Below are 19081 nucleotides of genomic sequence, written 5' to 3'. Positions count from 1 at the left end.
TTATCACATTGATGTTTGTGGGAGCTTGCTGTGTACCAATTGGCTACCACTTTTCCTACAACAATGACTAGACTTCCAAGATACCTCATTGTTTAGAAAGCACTTTGGATGTCCAGAGGTGCTATATAAATGCAAGCTTTTCTTTTTTTTTTACCCAGTGCCTCTACTCCCTCGTGTGACGTGACTTTATCACAGAAGCTGATTAATACTGCAGGGTGCAACTTGCATTCCAATGAGCAAATGTTCTTTTGCACGCACTTACTCATCCCAAAATAGTCTGCTCAATTAATGTAGTTGCATGCTGCATGTACCTGTTATCACCCCCACTGTGGGCTGCTTGAACACAAGAAATAGGAGCAGGAGTAGACCATATGGTCCATCAAGCCTGCTCCACCATTCAATACAATCCCGCCTGCTTCCCATATCCATTAATTCCCTGAGAGACCAAAGCTTGCCTATCCCAGCCTTAAATATATTCAGCGATGGAGCATCCACAGGGTGGGGAATTCTTAAGATTCACAACCTTTTGAGTGAAGTAATTTCTCCTCATCTCAGTCCTAAATGATTGGCTCCTTATCCAGAGACTGTGCTCCTGTGTTTTAGGTTCCTCGACCAGAGGAAACAATCTCTCAGTGTCTACACTATTGAATCCCTTCAGAACCTTGTATGTTTCAATGAGATCACCTCTCATGCTTCTAAACTGGTATCATTATAACTCAACATGGCAACTGGTGCATCCTGCTTAGTCTTCCTTGATGGAGAAAACAGCTAATAAAGAAAGGCCCCCACTTTCCCCCATGCCCCTCAACATTTACCCTCTATCCTGTATGGAGCTGGAACCCTACAACTCCTGGGAACAGTGACCATACCAGGTAGAATACATGAGAAAGTAGGAAGACTTTCAATGGTCTGGGGTTTGGGTAAACCTCGTTCTTCTTTTTCCTACTCAACATATCTTTTCAATCTATTGAACCTATTTGCTCACTTTCCAGGATAACATACAGTTACCTTTGGAGGAAGAAGTGTTGCCTGGTTCCTTTTCTTATTTAGAAATTTCTCATTGAACTTGTGTCCCCTGCTATTCAAACCCTTCACCATGGCTGAAAATCTACCTCCACAGGGGCAGAAAATTTGGCAAAGTTTGGTAACACTAGGCCCCTGTCCATTCCGCACCGATGGATTTTCTGCCATGTGTGACGGGGTGTGGAATGCACCTGCCCAAATATGGGTAGATAGAGTCAAACTGGACAATGATAATGGAGTGTCTGGAGTGTCAACGAATCACACCGTTCGTCATAACCAACAATACACCCACCGCACATCCAGGGGAAGCACAAACCAACAATCACATCAGTACGGTACCCAAAAAATGAGATTATCTCTAATGCCGAGCAATGGGTTAATGCAGGGATCCCTAAACTGTGGGTCGTGAACCCCAGTGGGGTCGTGAACTGCAAAGCAACAATGGCGGCCATGGAGCTCAGACGGTATTTTTGCAGCTGCGTAGCCCATTTAAATGTTGTTTCTGTCGGTGGGCGTGGCTTAACTGTCCGTTCTCTGAGGCCTGATCACTGCTACAACCGCAGCCTGTAAAAAAGTGGGTCTCTTATCAGGGAATCCAGCGGTTTTAAACCACAGCACCACCATCACCCCTCAACTCCCCCATTCAACAACTCTCTCTCCTCCTCACCTTCTCAATTCCCCCCCCCAGTTTAGCAGCTCTCTAATCCTACCCCCACTCCAATTTTCACCTTGGGGGTCACACAAAGTCTAATGTATTAAAATGCGGTCACCTCAGGCACTGGGTTAATATTTGCCAATGGGATTTTTCCAATTCATAAGAGGCAGCACAGTTCACTTTAATTGGATTTAAGGTGTTTGCAGGCCTCTAGCTCCTATCTCAATGGCTATTGCCCACCTTGCTACCACCCCCCCATTCCCCTCCATTGACAAACTCCTAAATAGAAACTGCCAGGAGTTGTGGCCTGAATATTTAAATTAGACTGAACCCAGGCCAGGGTCAGGAACAGGTCAGACCAGCAAATTCATTGCTGACACACAACCCGACAAGAAAATTTCGAAGACACAAGTTCAGTGTCTTCGGAATTTCTGGAAGCTGCACTCAACATCAGACAGGACTGGTCAAAAACCGGACGAAAGGGTAAACTTGACCACAACAGCCTGTTATGTAGTACCTCTGTCATGATAAAATGTCCTGAAGTGCTTCACAAAGATGTTATATCAGGCAGATACTAACACCAAGACACATAAGGAGACATTATTAGATCATATGACCAAAAGCTTGATTAAGCAGGTACATTTTAAGAAGTGTCTTAAAGGGGGAGGGAGAGAGAGAGAGAGAGATAGAGAAGCAGAGAGGTTCAGTGGCGAAATTCCAGAGCTTAGGGCCCAAGCAGTTGAGGACACGCCCACTACCGCCGGAGCAAAAGAAATCGAGGATGTGCAAGTGGTCAGAACAGGAGGAACGCAGAGATCTCAAACAGTTGTGGGGCTGGAGGAGATTATAAAGATAGGGACGGCTGAGGCTATGGAGAAACCTGATCACAAAGATGAAAATGATAAAATTGAAGTGTCATCGGACTGGAAGCCAATGATCTGCTAGCAGAGAGGTGATGGGTGAACAGGATTTGGTGTGAGTCAGCATTTGGGGAGCAGAGTTTAACAGCGGGGAATATAAATTAACTCTTCACATAACCCTTGCTAGTTCATCTCAATTCTTCCCCAATAGGTTTCAGTACTGAACAAGTTAACCCAGTGGTTCAGGAATTGCCATTAAATTCTGTGCAAGGCCAACACTGGGCTTTAGCAAATCAACTTGAAATCTCAATGAAATTACCGTACAGGAAAAGAACAAAGGTCACTTGTGCCCCTCCCCCCGCACCCCCCAACACTGCTGCTGTGTTCTCAGCCAATTCAACGCTGCCATAGCAACAACCTCCTTCCCAGAAGATGCACTGCCACCCATTCATTTGATTTATGTGTCGCTAAATTCAAAATATCACATTGGCAGCTCAGGCTAATCCTGCTAAAGTGCATGCCTCTTAATATTCACAGAGGACGGCTCCCGGAGGCTGAGCGACATTAGCATTACTGCGATCAGATGTGGTCTGTTCAGTTTGCCATTTCTCAGCTGAATGTAACAAAAGTGTTCCCTAAAGGGCGGCGTTAACAGAGAAAACATTGCATTGATTTTCAGGAAGTGGGGAAGACGATTCCTTGGACGTGACGATAACTACGGTGGTGTTTTTGTTGATAGACCGGCTTCAATGGCAGGATAATCATATTAAAGGCCTTACAAATAATCCTGCACCAATGCCTGCTCCGAGTGTAAAGCAGGGGCCGCCTCAGCCACATACCTTCACTGACAATTCATACACAGCTGAGGCAAAAGGGCTCGACACCAGGGTCACCAACTTCTCCAGGAAAGGCCCGGAGGCACAAGGAATTGAAGATTAATCTGCTAATTGAAGATTAACTGTGGAGAAATCTCACAGGAGCACTCCAAAAATTACTGTCTCTAATTATCTGAATATTTGTTTATTAATTATGAAAACGTCGGAAGATGGTTAAAAAAAAAAGGCCCTTTGATGGACAGTCAAGAATCATCCAGTTTGGTCGTAAGAAGGTTTTTTGATTTCCAGTTGTCTGGATGGACATGATTGGTAACCAATGGCAGGGCAGTTAGAGGCAGGAAGTCACGTGATCAAACCTCCACGAATACCTTCAACCAGAGTTGGCCGCCTTACCTGACTACGTTGCCCACAAACAAGAGTTAGCTGATCTAAGTAGGGTGTGCTGCAATGTGCCTCAGTGCATTAGTTTAAGGGAGGATAAACCAGCCAGGTTTTCCATTCCTATCCTGTGACTGGAGGGACCTCAGGTGAAGGATAGGATTGGGCCTAGCTGCGATAGGTCATTCGTGAAGATCCTGCAGGTATTTCCCACCTAGGCCAACCACGAGGAATAGGCCTTCCAGCAAGGTACCAGAGGGCAGCCAATAGCTGTTGAGTGGGAAGGGGAAGGAGCAGAAAATACTGAATAGGTTCAGCTCAATTTTCGATGAATTTTTCACACAAATAGTTAACCTATCTTTCAAATGCCGACAGGCCTTCTGTTTATTCCTGTCATTTTCTACTTTTATTTCACACCTCCCGTATTCACGGCTTTTTGCTATTCTGTATTTAAGGTTAAAATGAACAGAGTTGCAACCAGAGAGTGAGTTTTCCCACTTGAATTCCTTCAGATGTCACTGAACCATGAATGGTTCTCAGGGAGCCTAACAATGCGGCCAATGTGGAAAATGGATGTATCAGTCAGCCATTCGCAAAGCCCCAATTGTAACCTCACTCACTGTCATAGGATCCCCTTTAGAAAGTGTATTTTGCCAACCGAGTGTTGTGTCCTTGGCATCTCAGGAAGGGCATAGCAAACATATAATGCCATAGGGAAATTCTGTGAAGCTTGCTGCCCACAGTTACAGGTTGAAGTGTCAGGCCCAGCACCTGTTGTGCAAATTTTATTTTCCAATTTTCTCCCTCTCTCTTCCTGTGATCTGGTTCCTCAGGGACTGGCAGCTTTCTTATACCTTGCCCAAGCAGCTGTCGATCCTGCTATTACAGCATGCTCCTGAAGGATCTCCCGCTTTACAACCTCCATCAACTTGAGCTCATCCAAAACTCTGCAGCCTGTATCCTAATTCTTGTTCCATTATCTATGTGCTCGCTGACCAGGGCTGGCAAGATCTCAATTTTAAAAATATCCTCCTTGATTTCAAATCCCTCCGTGGCCTCACCCCTTTCCCTATCTCTGTAACTTCCTCCAGCCCCACAACCCTCCAAGATCTCTCCACTCCTCCAACTCTGGACTCTCTCACTGGCTATTATCCATCCACCATTGACAGATGTGCTTCTAGTTGCCTGGGCCCTCCCAAAGCTAAAAGCTCTGGAATTCCCTCCCTCTCTAATTCTGTCTCCTCCTTTAGGATGCTCTGTAAACCTACCTCTTTGACCAAACTTTTGGCCATCTGTCCCAATATCTCCTTTAGGTGGCCTGGTGTCAAACTTTGTTTGATAATGCTCCTGTGGAATGCCTCATGATGTTTCATTGTGTTAAAGGCGTTATACATACACACATGCTGTTGCTGAACCTAGAGAGGGAGTGTTTTGACTGTCTGGAGGCAGAGGAAGGGTGGGGTTCTGTAAGAGCTGAGCTTGGCACTGTCCTCACCCAAAATCTGTGTACGAACATGTTCCAGCAGGAGTGATCCGGAGTGTGAAGCCCGGCTGATTATCCCATCGAAAGGGAATGGGATATATACTGTCCTTGAAATGGAAACACCTGCAGGGCTATAGGAAAAGGGCAGGGATGTGGGCCTAATTAAATAGTTGCCTCAAAGAGCCAGCAAAAGCATGATGGGCCAAATGGTCTCCTTCTGTGCTGTACTATTCAATGATTCCACACCTCAGGAGCACTCAGAGCTGCAAGCACCTCCTCGCCCAGCAGGAATTAACACCTTTAGCAAAACGTAGGAAGGAGAGAAGAATGGAAAATATCTTTTCACAACTTCACCTTAACACCTCTCAGCTCAGCAACTGTGGTTCATGAAACTAATTCCATTTACATTTCTTCATCAAAACATGAGAAAATGTGTACATTGTTGAACTCGAGACACATCATGTACATTCCTACTCTCAATCATTCAAAACCAGGGGAAAAAACTGGATGGAACTATTCAGCAGGGATGTTGCTAAAATACTGAACTAGCAAACAGAGGGAAGTATGCCCTTCAGTCTATCTTCTCCTTCCTGCAGATTTTGAAATCCTAAGCTTCTCATCACTGCCCCTTGAATAATCTCACGTTCTTTCCTCACATTCTTGCCAAGCTTGCTGACAGCCTATACTGTAGACCTGGGCCTGTCGCGGAGGTTTTGTTTTTTTGCTTCATGGAGGGATGAATGCGTCAACCCCATCACCTGATTTCCAACACAATGGTTCCCAACCCTAGCCAGGCTCTGTGGCAATGCCCTGGCAGGAGGAGGTTTACCCAGGATTACATAGGCCAGGATTTCTCCCTCGTCGGGCGGGCGCAGCGGGACTGGGCAGGGGGTAGTCAGGAAGCCGACCGCCACCCGCGATGGGGGCCGGACCGTGATTTCACGGCTGGTGGGCCTATTAAGGCCCGTTCAGCGCTGCCTGTGTGGGGAGGGGAGGAGGGCGAGCGTGCAGCTTTGCACATGAGCTGCCTCAGGGAGATGAAGAGTTTAAGAATTAAAAATAAACAATTTTAAATTAATAACAAAAATGTTCCTCTTGTGGCTCTGTCACTTGAGCAGGGACATGTTCTTAATGAAATATTAAAATTTTAATGTTATTTTTAATTGCTTTATGAAACCTCATCCCGCCTGTGGATGAGGTTTCCTAAAAAGTGCAAAGGCTGCTTGGCTTTTTTGCCTGCCTGTCAATCGTAAGGTTGGATGGGCAGCGAGAAATAACATTTAATTAAATCTTTAATGGTCTTAATAGGCCTTTTACTTGTTGGCGGGCGCTACCGACTCCTGCGTGCATCCGCCAACTGAAATATTGCGCATCATTTTACATTCGAGCGGGTTGGGTGCGCACCTGTCCGCTCAGTGAAAAATCCTGCCCATAGGATACACTGCACAGAAACAGTGCTTCATACCAGCCTCCTCCCATCTTTCTTCACCCAAATCGACCACTGTAACCCTCTATTCCCTTCTCCCTCATCTGCTTGCCTAGATTCCCCTTAAATGCACCTACGCTATTCACTTCAACCACTCCCAATGGTAGCAAGTTCCACATTCTCACCGTGGGTACATTTGTGCTGTAATTTTAAGTTGTATTGTTCTGGGTCTTCACAATCTACCACTGAACAATAAAGGTAAAGTCAAATAACTTGACGGTATCGAGCAACTTCACACACAGCAAGCAGCTCGCTTACAAACTCCACCTTGCACCTTGTCTCCAGTCTGATTCTCTTGTTTATGGGATGATTCGATAGTTGGGTGATCCTGTTGAAGAGCAGCCATTGGGGAATGGTGGCCCCTATAGACTACAATATCCCCACCTGTGAGCATTATGATTCACTGAGAGTCACCTCCTCCAATTCCAGCATTGGCAAAGAACTCACTGCTGCAGAGGGGTCATCGATTCATTCTCATTATTAAACTAATTTGTGATTACCCACATTACGACACATCGGAAGCACTTCATTGGCTGTAAAGTGCTATGAGACGTCCTGAGTTTATGAAAAGGCTTTGATATAAATACAAGTTTATTTTTCCTTTTGCAACAACCATGTTCTTTTTCAAATTCTGTGCATTTGCTGCCTTTATTTAATTCCTAGGTTCTCTTTTTATCTCCTTGAGGAGGTGGGATTATGTCCGAACCTACTGACAGCCAAAGACACAAGATCGAAAGGGATGCTGTACATATATATGTATATATCAAGTCACCCTGACACTGAGCTGTTTGTGGAGCTTGCCGTCCTTATTTTCCTACACCACCACTTCCTGTTATCTACTCTGCCCATCAAAGTATTTTTAAAAAAAACAAACACAGCTGTGAGTCCAGGAACTGGGACAGTTCTGGACAATTTATTTCATTCAGTGGCAAGCAATGTCCAGGCAGAGGTCGCCAGGAATGATACTGGTGTACTCACTCTTTTACAAAGTTATTCAGCTGCATCCTGACAGACCTCTGAGCTTGATCGGAGAGAATCTGTAATGAGAAAAGGGACAATCATTACCATCTGGATATTACTGCAACAGTTTTCATGGATGTTTCTTTTATCATGAGGACTGCCTCGAGAGTTGAAACTGAAGAGGTGGCTTTTGTGACCTGGTACTCCAGTAACACATAGATCTGAGGAAATAAAGAACTGTGTGTGCCAGTTATCTCCTGAGATCCACTCCCCAAGTGTCACTCCCCTTTGTGTGTGCCAGATCAAGAATTTGCGCTTATAAATCTTCAAACTCTGCAAAAAAGTTATTTGACACAGGATATGAGCACAGAACTAGGTTTAAATTAATCAAGCCTAGAGCAAGGTTAGAAAAAGCTTGTTTTCCTTATCTTTTCTTATGTTTTCCAGCAGGGGTCATTGGACAGTAACAATGAGCAGGAACCATGATAAATCCACTCCTGCCACACTGACTGTGATAAAGCTAAGCCAGTGTGGTGCAGGGATCAAACTCAGATGCTTTCAAGTCTAAGAGACTGGTCATTTAGGATTGAGATGAGGAGAAATTTCCTCCCTCGGAGGGTGATGAATCTTTGGAATTCTCTGCCCCAGAGGGCTATGGAGGCTCGGTCATCGAGTGTGTTCAAGTCTGAGATTGATAGATTTCTACATATTGAAAATATCAAGGAATACAAGGGATACTTGAGGAAAATGGTGTTGAAGTAGACGGTCAGCCATGATCTCACTGAATGGCACCGTGGGCTTGAAGAACTGAATGGCCTCTTCTTGCTCCTGTTTCTGATGTTCTTATATTCTTATATGTCTCCATAGCACACTACATGGTGGCTCACTCACCCATTTGAACCTTCAAGGCAGTTCATCTGTTTAATTCATGAAGTTACATGATGATGCTGCCAGGATAAAACATTGTAGGGTTGCCAACTATCCCGGATTATCCAGGAGACTCCCAGAATGGAAGGTCAATCTCCCGGCCAGTGCCGCTGGCACCGCCCCCCTCCAATGAGTGCCCACAATTAAAGATGCTGCAGTTCCCAGCCTGCTTTCTCACTGGGTGAAGTCCCACCCAGCTGCTCCAGGATTGGTTATTGGACCTTTGTTGTTGAGGTCACCTCGTCCCTTTTCATGTCCTCTTTTGGTGACCAACTTGTGTCAATCAACAAGGACTTGTGCTCAGGCTGTCAAAGTGGTGACACACAAGAAACAATGAGGCCCATTCGGATTTTGCCCAAACGTGGAGATCGTTATTAGAAATCCACATTTTCAGTTATATTTAAAATACAACAGAATGAATCACGATGTCAATGTTTAAAGCAATCATTTTTCTAAGCTTATTAAAGTGGTGGCTGAGGTGCCGCACTCTCAGGAATCTTACTTTAACACTCGTTCCTCCAGATGGACCTCTCTCCGTGCCCTTAGGTCAACCCAAACACAAAATACTCATTTTTTGTTTTGTACTTTTCCCTTCCAATGGAGGGGTTCCCACTCCAGCCTTCTCTATACACAGAATGTGTCTTATCTCCATTCTAAGGGTCTGATGCTCATGCATGAATGAGGCTCATTGCCTGAGGTGGGAGTGGAGAGGTGTGTTCAGTTACAGAATTGCTCCATCATTCATGAGCAGCACCAGTGGCTTTCAGGCTCCTGTTCTTTCTGCAGCCTTTTGTCACTTTCCTTTCCCAAACACCAGGCCGTCAAGGTGCTAATGCCCATAAGGGTAGTTGTAACACCTCCTTAAAATAAAAACCCCTCTTGTATTCTCCATCCCAAATGTCACATGATCAAACCTCCAGGAACACATCCAACCAGCATTGGCAATCCAAAAACTTTTGCATCAAGTCTCCCTGCAATCCCTCGGATTACAAGCCGCGATTCAGACAGTGATCCATTTGTCATAGCCTTGGAGTCAGTTTCTCAGAGTTATATTTCACTTTCTCCAAGTGTGGGAACAGCACATGAAGGGTGATGCTCAGTGGCTTTCATATGCTCCCCAGATGCAAAAAATTATGTTGTTACTTCATTCATTAGGGGAATGTTAAGGAAAAGAATCTTCTTTGCAAATTTCTGAAAAAGGCTGGGAATTTGGGAAAACAACATAACATAAACAGCTGATGCTTATAATCCATCAGGATTATAGAATTATGTATTATTTACTGTGAGAATGAAGATGACTGAAACACATGCGTCAGTACATAAGACCAGACAGATTCTGCCAGATATGTAATAAATATTTGGCAGTGCAGTAACCATGTGATATTATATCCGAGCCAAGTTGATGATAAATTAAATCCACTACCACTTCCTCTCCAGACTGTTAGTCAGCACCTCTAGTGCCTGTGACATTAATAGCACTATCGCAGATATAAGCAATTAGCAGAAACTTGATCCTGCCCACTCCCCTCTGCTCCCCTCCACCCCTGAAGGGACTGACTCATGCTGGGTACAGATCCACAGGCACTGGCCACCATCCAATCCTTCATCAAACCGACCATTCTTTATGTGGGGCCTAGGCAGTGAGTGTTGGCAGGCCATTCTCCCATGGGGGTAGGGGATGGGGGTGGGGGAGGGGAGGGTAGTTCACAGCTGCTTTCTCCTATCCTCATCATCACCCATGCATACAGACTTTCCTGCAGAAGTCATTCAATGGCATTCAGGGCTGAGGACCTCGCCTGATGTTTTTCTTTACCCAAGCCAGGGATACTGAGGCTAGTTGGAATATTCCTATTGCCACCCTGCACAAATTTGGCTAAATCAGCATTATGGATTAAGCTTGAAGTCTTCCTGGTTTATATACAGTATTGACGACAAATTAGCCTCATAAGCCAGCGGTCTGTCTTCACACAATTTCTGATTGTAACTGTTTATCATAACTGTTATCTTGCCAGTTAATTACACATATAATACTCTGCGACGATTCTGGCCATAGAGGGCTACACAGAATTAAGGGTGTTTAATGTTACTGTACTGGTGGGTTACTTTGTAAATGCAAGTCAACTGGATAATAAAATGATTGAGGTCCTAAATGCCCATAAGGGTTGTTGCAAACACCACCTCAAAATAAAAATGCAGCTCATCAAAGGAGGAGCACTTGCTAACAACAGATGTGGCATTTCGTTGACACTCATAACTACACTGACATCCTGGCTACTGAAAGGAATTACAAGTATGACTCAGTGCAGCTGATGGGGATTTTACCATAATGTGTGTTACATTCCCATCTGTACTCAGTTGTACATTCACAAAGTGCAAGGCCCTGTCATCCAATAAAGCAATGGGGTCATGTGAAAGAGCTGGCAGGCTGAGGGGGCTGTAGTCAATGCGTAGCCTGGACTTGGGGGATGTCTGCTGACTGTGTGAACCCCAGAGTTGTTTCCAGTTCAAGGCTTGTGCCTGTGAGGGAACACTGGGCCACTGCAGATTCCTAAAGCCATTGAAGTCGGCTGACGAAATGTGAGATTGCTAGACTGTGGCTCAAAAGGTTCATCAGTGAGCATAACTCTGTGACGAGCAGCCCACCTCCTGTTCCCACGAAAAACATCTCCCTCATCTACAAAGCTGAACTCAGCAGTCTAATGGATGCCAACTGGTCTGGATTGGTGAACAAACCAATTACACTGTCGCCACTGACACGTAGCTTGATATCCACTCCCTCTGTTCACTGCCAACCCCCACCGCCCCCCACCCCCAACAGCCCCCCAACCCCCTGCACACTGGTTAAAGACTGTACGATCTACAGACTGCTCTGTAACAAGTCCCCAAGGTTACCACTGTCACCAAGGACAAGGGATCACCAGAACAAGCCCCCTCCAGGTCACACACTATTCTGATGTTCATACATACTCTTTTCCTTACATCAGCACCCTGCCACAATCCTGGAGATTCCTGCCTAACACCATTATGGGATAACAATTCATTCATTGACTGGAGTCACTCAAGGAGAAGGCCTACCAGCACCAAAAGTAGGGATGGGCAATAAAAGGGGCCCAAACCAAATAGCGGGTGCTTCTGGGGCTGCAATTAGGCCATGGGATGAAGACAGCCATGACGTCCGGGCCCAGGTAAGTCCTGGGTTTTGGATGTAGAGGGACCGGGAAGCCTAGGGAGGGTGGCAAGGTCGGGGCGGGGGTGGTTAGGGGGCACGTTTTGGAGGCCAGGTAGGGAGGAACGAAGGGAGTTAACATTTTGGGGGCGGGGGGGGGGAAATGACCCTATCTGCACAGGGCATCCCCCGAATGATATACCCCCCATCTTTCCCACAAAGTTGTTTTAAAAATCGGCCTTCTCACTCCCACCTGCCTGCCGATGACAACTGTATTGTGGCGTGGGCAGCATAATATTCTGGTCAACTGGATTAGTAACAAGCTCAATTGCCTGTTTATTATTTATTTAAAAACAGTGAGTGGGCTGCCAATTTCAGTGCCCACCCGCCTACTGCTCTATGGGGACTGGGTCAGGGGTGTGCGGTGGACTAGCCGCTCGTCATAGTTTCCTTTCCCATCCCCCGCCACTGAAAACAAACAAAATCCAGCCAATGAGTTCAAAGCTCACCAAGGCTGCTGGGGGGATTTAAGTTTAATTAATTAAAAAGTCCATCTCATTAATAATGATCACGAAACCACTGGATAGTTGTAAAAACCCACCAGGTTCACAAATGCCCTTCAGAAGAATGAATCTGACATCCTTCCCCAGTCTGGCCTATGTGTGACTCCAGACCTACAGCAATGTGATCGACTCCAAGGATTAGGAGTGAGAGTGAGTGCATCGGAAGGGACCAAAATCACACACACACTAGGTGAAATACATGAATGAGATAAATTTCTATGTGTGGAAATGTCCTCGTCAGCAACACAACATTTCTGCTGAGGCAGAAGGAATTATTTGATGGATAATTTAGGGATGGCAAACGTCCCAGGTATATACGTGGTCGGCAAGCAGCCACAACAAGGGCAGGTAGTTGGAGAAGCAGCAAATGCCACGCCAGCACTATACACAATACAGTGGCAATCGGTTAATGGCAGGAGCCTGAAGAGATTTGCTTCCTTAAGAAGGCACATCAGGAGTCAATCTCAGCCTGTTAATTTGGACCGCACCAATCTCTATTCAAAGGCTATGATGCGCTGCTAGAGAACAAGATAAAGATCAGGCAAGAAAGAGAAATCAGCAGTAATCCCATTCCTTTAACCAGAAGAATTAACTTGATGGGATGCAGATATTCCCAGCGGAGTGTAATTGATGTCATTGTAGAAATAACATTCTGTTTCAGAGATGGAGTGACCCACAGGGATTTCGTTCTACTGAAGTTCAGCATTGAACTGGAATTGCATTTCCATAGCACTGCCTCATTCACTGAGAAACACGGTTACATAAACTGCACCCAGTCACAATTCTACAAGTCACACAGCACTCTCTTCCAGCTCTTTTCATTTTTTTGTTTAATGAGATATATCGTTTTCAAAAAGCTTTGAAATTCCTCCTTTCCACGGAAAGCCATCATCTGGTCACATTTACAGCTTGCATTGAGGAGCAAAAGGATTGGGTGTACAGGTACACAAATCACTAAAATCTACTGTACCGATATAAAATATAATCTAAAAGACTAATGGAATGCTAGCCTTTATCTCAAGGCAGTAAGAATACAAAGGGAGAGCCTTCAGTAAAATGTTTAATCGAGGTCTATGGAATAATAGATTATGTTAAATCTGGTCATTTTAAACTAGTTGGTATAATACTGGTATATGCAGAAGCTGCCTGTAATCTGGCATATAGAAAGCAAACATGTATAAAACTGGTATAACTAAGATCGGTATAGATAAAACTAGAGTAATTCTAAAACTGGTAAACTAGGCAAATATACGATGAGAGCCAGGCATATTTCACTCGTAATCATTAAACGTTCCTTAATTATGACAATATTTTGTTGGTGTCCCTCAAACTGGAAAGCTGCCAGTGGGCAGCTTGCCAATGATAACATTAGATTTGCAGCTGGCAGGCAGCCCTTTGGTAAAGTGTGTTAATTCAATCCACAACACTGTATCGTGCGTTATTAGGACATAGATATTCCACTGCGATTGTCCACGTGGTGACCGCTGACTTTGAAGGAAGACAAGGTCCAAGCGACATTGACTGTGCTGCAGGGCACAAGCAATCCAACACCACATCTTGAGGGCAATCTCCTTACCAATGCTGAACACCAAATGACTGCAGAAATATGTGTTTTATAGTGTATACCTGGGAGGAATTGCTCCCAGCTTCACATTTTCTCTATAGGCAATTAAGTAACTTAGAATCATAAAATTCTGGAATCATCTTGGAATCATGCAGCACTGAATGAGATCATACAGCACTGAATGAGGCTTGTGCTGGCTTTTTGAGACAGCTGTCCAATTAGTCCCACTCCCTGTATTTTCCCCATAGCCCTGCACATTTTTCCTCTTCAAAGTGTTTATCTAACTCCTTTTTGAAGGGTTACTATTGAATCTGCTTTCATCACCCTTTCAGGCAGCACATTCCAGATCTCTCTTCCAGAGTTTGTCTATGGGCTAAATAGAAAAATGTTTCTCTTGATGTTGTTGGAGCAGAGAACAATACAGTGATATCAGCAGGCATGATACCCTGGAATCGTGAGTTACAATGCAATTTTCTAGAATAAAATACACATTATTATTGTACACCTACTTTCACTTCAACTGGTGCTACACTGCGTTGGTCCTCAGTGCATTGGAACAACAACTGACAGAGGGAATTCTCAGCGTGCAGTGTCAATGTTAACATTTTCCACTGTAAAAGAAGTTTTAACGCACAATTTTGCCACACGACAAACTGCACAAGGGCAACTGCCTCATGACAACTTCAGCTCTCTGGCTGCAGACCATCCTGGATGGGAGAGGGGCCACACAGACGAGCAATGCAAAGGCAGCATTACTGGGGATATGACATCCAGTACCACAACTGTCAGCTTCTCCAGATGATTCATGGTTCCTCTAGTAGTTGTAAGCAGCTCATTTATATCACAGCACTGAAATCAGGGCTTTTCCCCGTACCTGTGCTGCTGTTACCATTTTCGCCAGGATGGACAAAGAACAACGGTTTTACATTAGATTTTCCCCCACAGACCTCAGAAAGTCCGATAAACAAAATCCTAATTATTATAATTCTTCTTTTACCATGATAACCACTGCTATGCAGTATGATTAAAATACTTCAGGGTGTCATGAGATGCAGCTCCTTGTGGTAATAAAAAGTAAGAGCAAAGGATTATGGGGCAGGATCATAAAATGGTTACAGCACAGAAGGAGGCTATTTGGCCCATCGAGTTCATATAGGCTCTCTGCAAAAGCAATCCAGTTAGTCCCGCTCTCTGGTCCTTTCTCCACAGACCTGCAATTTTTTCCCTTCAAGTGCTTGACTAGTTCACTTTTGAAAGCCACAATTGATTCTGTCTCCATCACCCATTCAGACAGTGCATTCCAAATCCTAACCACTTGCTGCACAAAAAGGTTTTTCCTCATGATTCTTTTGCCAACCACTTTAAACCGGTGCCCTCTGGCTCTCAACTCTTTCATCAATGGGAACTGTGTCTTCCTATCTACTCTGTCCGGACCCCTCATGATTTTGAACACCTCTATCAAATCTCCTCTCAACCTTCTCAGTCATAAGGAGAACAACGCCAGCTTCTCTAACCTAGCCACATAATTTATGTCCCTAACCCCTGGATCTATTCTGGTCAATTCTCTCTGCACCCTCTTCAAGGCTTTCACATTCTTTCTAAAGCATGATGCCCTAAATTGAACATAATGCTCTAGGCCAGAATCTTTTGGTCGGCGTGCGGGGGTGTGCCCCGCTTGCCAACATGTAAACTGGCGCACGGTGGCATCGGACATGCTTCCCGGTGTCACTGCGCGTCATTCCAGTCTTCAGTTTGGCAGGCGCGCACCAAAGTCAGCTGCGCGCCCGCCAAACTGTCAAAGGCCCATTAAGGCCATTTAAAAACTAATTGTCACAGTTAACAGGGCTGCCCGTCCAACCTTAAGGTTGGTGGGCAGGCCAGGGACCCAAACGGCCTTCGCATTTATCATGAAACCTCATCCACGGGCGGGGTGAGGTTTCATGAAGGATTTATAAATCAAATAAATTTTTTTGTTAAAATTCATTGACATGCCCCAGCTCATGTGACACTGTCACATGAAGGGACATGTCTGAATATTTTTTTTTATTTATTTAAATTTTTCATAATGAAATTAAACTCCCTGAGGCAGCTCCATGTGGGCCCCGGCTCGGCCTGCTACCCCACCACCCCCCCCACCCACCGCCCCCCCCCCCCCCCCCCCAACCCCGCACAGGGAGTGCTGAGTGGTCCTTAATTGATCCGCCCACGTAAAATTGCGGGCGGCGACCAGCTGTGCGCCCGCTCTCGCTCAGCCCCCCACAAAGGGGGGATAAAGTTCTCCCCCTAGTTGCAGTTGAACCAATATTTGAGAAAGGTTTCTTATAACTTCCTTGATTGTAGTTTGTCTATTTATTTAGCCCAAGATTCTGTATGCTTTTCACTGTCTTCTCAACCTGTCCTGACACCTTCAATGATTTGTGCACTTATACCTGTGGATTGACAGAGCTAGATTGCTATTCTGATTTCATATAATCATAGAATGATACAACACAGGAGGAGTTATTCAGCCCCTTGTGCCTGTGCTGGCTCTTTGAACCCGTTATACATTCAGTCACGTTCCTCTGCCCTTCCCCCATAGCCTTGTAAATTTCTCCCCCTTCAAATATTTATCCAATTCCCGTTTGAAAGTTATACTGAATCTGCTTCCACCAGCAAAGCCGGTAAAAATCCAAATCATAACTGGCTGCGTAAATGAAAATTCTCCTCATTCCCTTCTCTGGCTCTTTGCCAATTCCTTTAATTTTGGTCTGGAGCTGGATATTGGTCATTTAATTGGCTCAATTTTCTCCTCTGATAACTTTCTGTGAACCAATTCCTGCTCAAAGTGAACCTTTCAGTCCATTGTTCTCTTTTGGATGAGCATGAAGGGCTGAACATTCTGAATCGATTAAATCTGCCAGTAAATTCGGTTATTTGACAGCCCCACCCTCTTCTGTTTTTTTTTAGACCCAAGTGTGGTGATGTTTTAGTAAAATAACTATAGTCAAATCCAATCATCAGAAGCTGGGATCTGGTCCTGATCCAAATCTAGATTGCTAATTCCCTATTGCCCTACCCAAGAGAAGGCTTAATCCAGTTGATAGCTTTTCTGTCTCTAATTCAAAAGTTGTAGGCTCAAGCCCCTTGATGGATTTGAGCTCATAACCAAGGCTGGCACTTTAGCATAGTACTGAGAGTGCTCAGCTTTATTGGAGATGTTGCTGTCTTTTATATGGAACCTTGAACAGAGGCCCCAGCTGCCTGTTGTGGCCCAGTTGGCAGCACTCTCACCCCAGAGCCACAAGGTTCCAGGTTCAAATCCCACTCCAGAGCTTAAGGTTGACAGACCCGTGTTGTCTTGAGGGAATGCTGCATTGTTGGAGGTGCCATCTTTGGACAAGGCATTAAACTGAGGACCGATCTGCTTCCTCGGGTGGATGTAAAAGATCCCATGGGGGAGTTATCCCTGAGGGAGAATTTTCTCCCCGTCGGGGGTGGGGGCGGGGGCACGCAGCTGATCGCCGGCTGTGCGCCGCCATTTTACATGGGCGGGCTATATAAGGCCCCCCTGCGTGACGCGCACCTGGAAGCGCTGAGCGCTCCCTGTGCTGGCGGGAGGAGTAGGCCGAGTTGGGGCCTGCACGTGAAAGAGCACAGAAATATCCCTGAGGCACAGAGCTGCCTCAGGGATATCAGTTTGACATGTAGAAATTTAAATAAAGGAAGAAAAAATTTTGTTAGACATATCCCCTCATGTGACAGTGTCACATGAGCTGGGACATGTCTATGAATTTTTTGAAAAATTTTATTAAAGTTTAAAAACCCTCATGAAACCTCATGCTGCCCGTGGATGAGGTTTCAAGATAAATGCAAAGGCCACCAATTATTTCAACTGGAATTTAAATGGCCTTAATAGGCCTTTGACAATTTGGCGGGCGCGTAGCTGACTCCAGTGCGTGCCAGCCGAACTCAAGATCGGACACATGCCCAACGTCACCGCGCATCATTTTACGCGTCGGCAAGCAGGCCCCGCCCCTGCTCGCCAAACTGAAGATTCTGCCCCTGGTGTTTCAGCCAATGTTTTTCCTTCAATCAAACATCACAAAATCACTTTATCTGGTCATTATCATATTGCTGCTTGTGGGAGCTTGCTGTTACAACTACAGTTCAAAAGTACTTCACTGGCGTAAAGTGCTTTGAGATGTCCATGTTCGGGAATGGTGCTATATAAGTTCAAATAGTTCTTAGTTTTATTTGCTGGCTTAGGTGGCTGAAAAGACCCAATGGCAATAATTCAAAGAAAACCAGGAAATTCTCCCAGTATCCTGGCCCTTAACCACCACAAAATAAAATAAATTTCTCGTCATTTGTCTCATTTGATATTTCTGGGACTTTAAACAGCTTCATGGCCACACCTACCCACACATATAATGTCATTCTAATGTGCACAAGGAGGGAGCACAATGTAAATCACATGGTTCTGGAACTTAAATGAAGCATTGTTGTCATTTAACTTTAATGAAGCAATGTGAGTGAGGAGGCACTGAACATTAGGTCAGAGAGTGATGTCATGTCAGCGAGGAAATTATGGGTGGAATTTAATAATGCACCTCCCAGATGCAAGTTTGGAGGGGGGGGGGGCATTTAATTAGGCGAGAGGGTGTGGTGTGGGGAACCCGCCACTTTCCTGCCTTTGCCTAATTAAGTCTGGGGCTGGAAAGCTTGTGGGCGGCCTTCCCGCCTCAGATGCCACATGAGGTCCTTACGTGGGCAATTAATGCCCACTTAAGGCCGTGATCCTGTCTCTGCTGGTATTCAATCAGCGGCAGGCGGGGGTATTGCAATGCAAGAAAAATGAAAAGCAAAGTCTGGGCTTCAGTGGGGGTTGGGTGGGGAGGGGTGGTAGGTGAGGGGGTCCCTTGTCCAAAGGGACTCAATGCCAGATTGAGAGGTAGGGGGTGGTTTGCTGCTGAAAGCTAATCCGACGCCCTTGCCTCCGAACCCCTCCCCCATCACCAGCGAGCCCCTTCCCAGGATCTTCATCCTGCTCTCAGCCACATTTGGCCTGGGATCCCTCGTTGATCCTGGGTCGCTGGTGGGTGCGTTGCCGACAGCTGCCTCTACTTCTGGTGGCACTGACGGCAATGGAGAGCTGCCAGCCTCTGATTGGGGGGTGGGATTTCCATTCCTGAGGTTCTTAA

The 19081-nt window shown here is 45.4% G+C and overlaps 1 protein-coding gene across 3 annotated transcripts in view; it reads right to left on the bottom strand.

The window, feature by feature from the left end:
- The window catches only part of LOC121288042 (arf-GAP with coiled-coil, ANK repeat and PH domain-containing protein 3-like), a 331715-nt gene that overhangs the window by 105034 nt on the left and 207600 nt on the right, over positions 1–19081 (bottom strand). For all 3 annotated transcript variants that reach the window (XM_041206296.1, XM_041206297.1, XM_041206298.1), the window contains exon 5: positions 7700–7758. In XM_041206296.1, the coding sequence (XP_041062230.1) occupies positions 7700–7758 (59 nt within the window). The remainder of the gene's footprint in view (positions 1–7699; positions 7759–19081) is intronic.

The sequence above is a fragment of the Carcharodon carcharias genome, chromosome 15 (genome assembly GCF_017639515.1).
Source record: "Carcharodon carcharias isolate sCarCar2 chromosome 15, sCarCar2.pri, whole genome shotgun sequence".
NCBI classification, from domain to species: Eukaryota; Metazoa; Chordata; class Chondrichthyes; order Lamniformes; family Lamnidae; genus Carcharodon; species Carcharodon carcharias.
This window is presented reverse-complemented; position numbering and strand designations above follow the sequence as displayed.